This window comes from Megalopta genalis, chromosome 1 (genome assembly GCF_051020955.1).
Source record: "Megalopta genalis isolate 19385.01 chromosome 1, iyMegGena1_principal, whole genome shotgun sequence".
In the NCBI taxonomy this organism is placed as follows: Eukaryota; Metazoa; Arthropoda; class Insecta; order Hymenoptera; family Halictidae; genus Megalopta; species Megalopta genalis.
Window position 1 is genome coordinate 18,951,734 of NC_135013.1, and position 3,414 is coordinate 18,955,147.

Sequence of the window (3,414 nt, forward strand, 5' to 3'; positions counted from 1 at the left end):
AGCATGCGATGTGAATAATTTCATGGTCTATTCGAATATATATATAATAAATAATTAATAATATATATAATATATATATATATATATATATATATATATATATATATAATAAATAATTAATAATATATATAATATATATAATATATATATAATAAATATTTTGTAGTCGGCAGTTCTCGTATCGAAAAATTGTGTTCGATTTCATGACACTCCTAAATATTTCGATTTCATGACAGTATTTCAACAGTATTCAGAGAAATCATGCGTGCGTGTGAAATGTAAACGCAACTTTATGCATCGTACAACTTGCAAGCGTAATCGAATTGCACTGATGATAACAGCTGCTCATAGAAACCAAAAAACAATGCAGTCATTAGCGACCACAATCGTCTACGAGTCACGCGTAGTTTCGGCCGATTTGCATTACGATGCTTTTAACAAATACCGTTAAAATTTTCTCGTGACAAGCGTTGCTCCAACGACGCGTGAAACGTTTTCAAAATTTCTCGTTAACGGAAACAATAGATTCGTAAAGAAAAAGAATCATCGACAAGGTTTCTAGCTGAACATCTTGAAAATTTTCGGTGCACGGAATCGTCCGGAACGAAATTATTATTATCAGTAATTCGGTGATCGATCGTCGGAAATCACGCAAGACGGATAATGGGAAAACAGGCGCCGAAAATGTCGGCCCGAGTGGTCAACGCCATCAAGAATTTAAGGGAGGTTCACGGATCCACGTCGAAGGAAATCATGAGCTACATCATGTCACAGTATAATGCTCCGGTATCAACTATACAGAGACAGGTGCGCATTTGGAACTGTTCGCTTTGCTATATTACTCTTGCTGCTTTAAAATTTAACCTGGCGATCATTTCTTTTTCTTTTATTTGAACGCAGTTCCAACCTCCAATAGAGATTATTTGCCGATCATTTTTATTTTGGAAGTAACATCGTTCAGAATGGGGCAAATCAGATTCTCAAATTTGCTTCTCGTGTTTGCTTGTCCGTATCGATCGACTAAAATGTAAATTTTTATAAATATCAACGACTCTTGTTTAGTTTTTTAATCTCAACTCTGAAGTCCGGTGTCTGCATTAAGAAAACTTCTGCCTTGATTACAACTTTCAACGATTGGATATCGAACTTTGTTTAGCTCTGATCATCCTCTCCAAACAATTTAGCAACTTTCTCAGTTCTTTGTTATAAAAACGTTTGCTTCTACCATCAGAAGAGTGTTTGGACTCCCTTTCGACTTTGGAATCATCAATTCCGTAAATGATTTTCTAGTTAAATGAATTAACTATAATCCTTGGCAAAGATTTCCATTAAACAAACTTGAAATATAAATAAAATACAAGTCGATGTTTCCCAAAAATACGAGTTAATTGGATTAAACTAAAGAAGTATATAATCTTACATTCTTAAATCTTATTTGATAAACTTTTTACTGATATTATCGAAGCTTAAAAGTGCTGATAAAACTGCATCGCAGCTGATATCTAGAACAATTCGACGATCTATTACCAGAGTTGGATATTATTCGAATTGTCTCAAATAAACACTTATCTAAAATGAATTCATTTCAGTCACATATTTTATTCGAATAACGATTCTTCATTATTCGTAGCAAACTACTCTATCCATTTATTCGAATAATTCTCTTCATTCCTTAGTCGAATAAATTATTCGAAGAGAGATTTTGAAATTATTTGAATAATAATGCCAATAATTGTTAAACGTTATTATTTACGTAATTTTTTAAAAATACATGTGTTGTAAATATGAATCCTGGAATATACGATGACTTGCTTGACACCAGAAGAGAAATTATTTAATTATACATCAATAATCAAAAGTAACAAACTTTCGTAAAAATTAATATGGAAGAATTTAATCAATAAGCTTTGATTGATTTTTATTCAAATCAATTATTCTCCGAAATCATTCCTGTGCAAATAAATTCTTACACGAATAACAAATAACTTTTTATTCAAATAAATTTTTATTCGAATAACATCATATTCGGATAAATTGTTATCTAGATAAATGTTCATTCGATTTGGACATTTATTCGATAACGTCGAATAAAAATGTTTTCGCTAATCCTCGACGCAACCTCGACCCTCTGCGCCATCTTTTCGGACCAAATATTAGGGGGACCGAAAAGTAATGTCGTTTCTGCGCATATTTATCAGTTTGAATTGAATGTAAACAAACGACATAACTTCCCAGTCCCCCTAATACTTCGTTGTTACTGCATTGCTAATCGTTTCACGCAATTTCCACAGATGCAAACGGCGTTGAAGCGCGGCCTAGACTACGGTATTCTGAAGAGGCAGAACGGTCACTATTACTTGAACACGGAGTCGAGGGTGCCGCAGATGTTGGCTTCGAACACGCCAGCCGAGAGAAACGGGAGACGTCGCAGCAGACGTAGACGAAGTCGACGCCGAGGGAGACGACGTCGCCGCAGCAGAGGTCGCAGGTCGAGACGAAGGAGAAGCGGCCGGAGTAGGCCTGGCGGAAGGTCCAGGAAGGCGGGTTGCACCAATTGCAGGTGCACGAGGAGGGCCAGGGAGCTGCAGATCCTGAAGGACACCGTGGCCGGGCCACGGAACACAGAGGACGACGACGCGTACACGCGCAACAAAGACAGCGACGTCGAGCGTCGCAGCAAGAGTCGGGACCGCAGCGGATCCCGTAGTCGATCATCGATAAACAGCGATCAAGATGCCGCGACGGACGATCGACAGGCGACTCATGATCAAGATTAATGCAGCTGAACAGCTCGGCTTATGCCTCGTACCCCAGCATCGTTAGCTGCGACAATCTCTCAGCGCGTTGTCGGCGCCGATCGACATTCTCCGCGACGCTCCACCAACGAACTTGATGGCGACCCAGACCCCATGTTCTTTCGGCACCTCGGTTGAAATCTTCGACGATTGTATATACATTCGCCACTGTCTCTTGTCAGTATTTGTAATAAATTTATTTTGTAGACATAGCTCTGTATTAAAATTGTTTCAGTATATGAGCCGTTTATTTTGAAAGTGGCATAAGTCACTTTGTTTTTAAGTCGATATATATAAGGGTTTGCGTTTTAACACGTTTCAAAATATGGATGCTAACTTTCGAGAAGATTTACTTGTATTTGTTGTCTCAGGATACTGATATTTTTCTCAGTATAAATAATTTCGCATAAACATTACAAAATCACCACTTTTCGTTGCGGTAAAGTAATTTATGCCACTTTCAAAATAAACGGCTCATATGTACTTTCAAGAGTATTGGATGATCGGTCCTAGGTAATTTTTACAGGCACGTGTTTAGATCCTTTGATTAATGGCGCGAGTCTTAATTGTCATATGTATACAGGAAGTTTAAAAAAAGTACCAAAATTATGGTACTTCC

General features: G+C 37.4%; 1 protein-coding gene across 1 annotated transcript; it reads left to right on the forward strand.

Moving 5' to 3' along the window:
* Positions 1–386: 386 nt before the first annotated feature.
* LOC117219059 (uncharacterized) lies at positions 387–3,007 on the forward strand. The gene is made up of 2 exons (XM_033467934.2): positions 387–807; positions 2,292–3,007. The coding sequence occupies exons 1-2, from the start codon at positions 664–666 to the stop codon at positions 2,775–2,777; spliced, it is 630 nt and encodes a 209-aa protein (XP_033323825.1). The 5' UTR covers positions 387–663; the 3' UTR covers positions 2,778–3,007.
* Positions 3,008–3,414: the final 407 nt, after the last annotated feature.

Bases quoted from the DNA above. Each gene is read 5' to 3' on its own strand.
- LOC117219059 (XM_033467934.2), top strand. From the start codon at position 664: ATGGGAAAACAGGCGCCGAAAATGTCGGCCCGAGTGGTCAACGCCATC. The intron at 808-2,291 runs GTGCGCATTTGG...CAATTTCCACAG, and splicing joins TATCAACTATACAGAGACAG to ATGCAAACGGCGTTGAAGCG.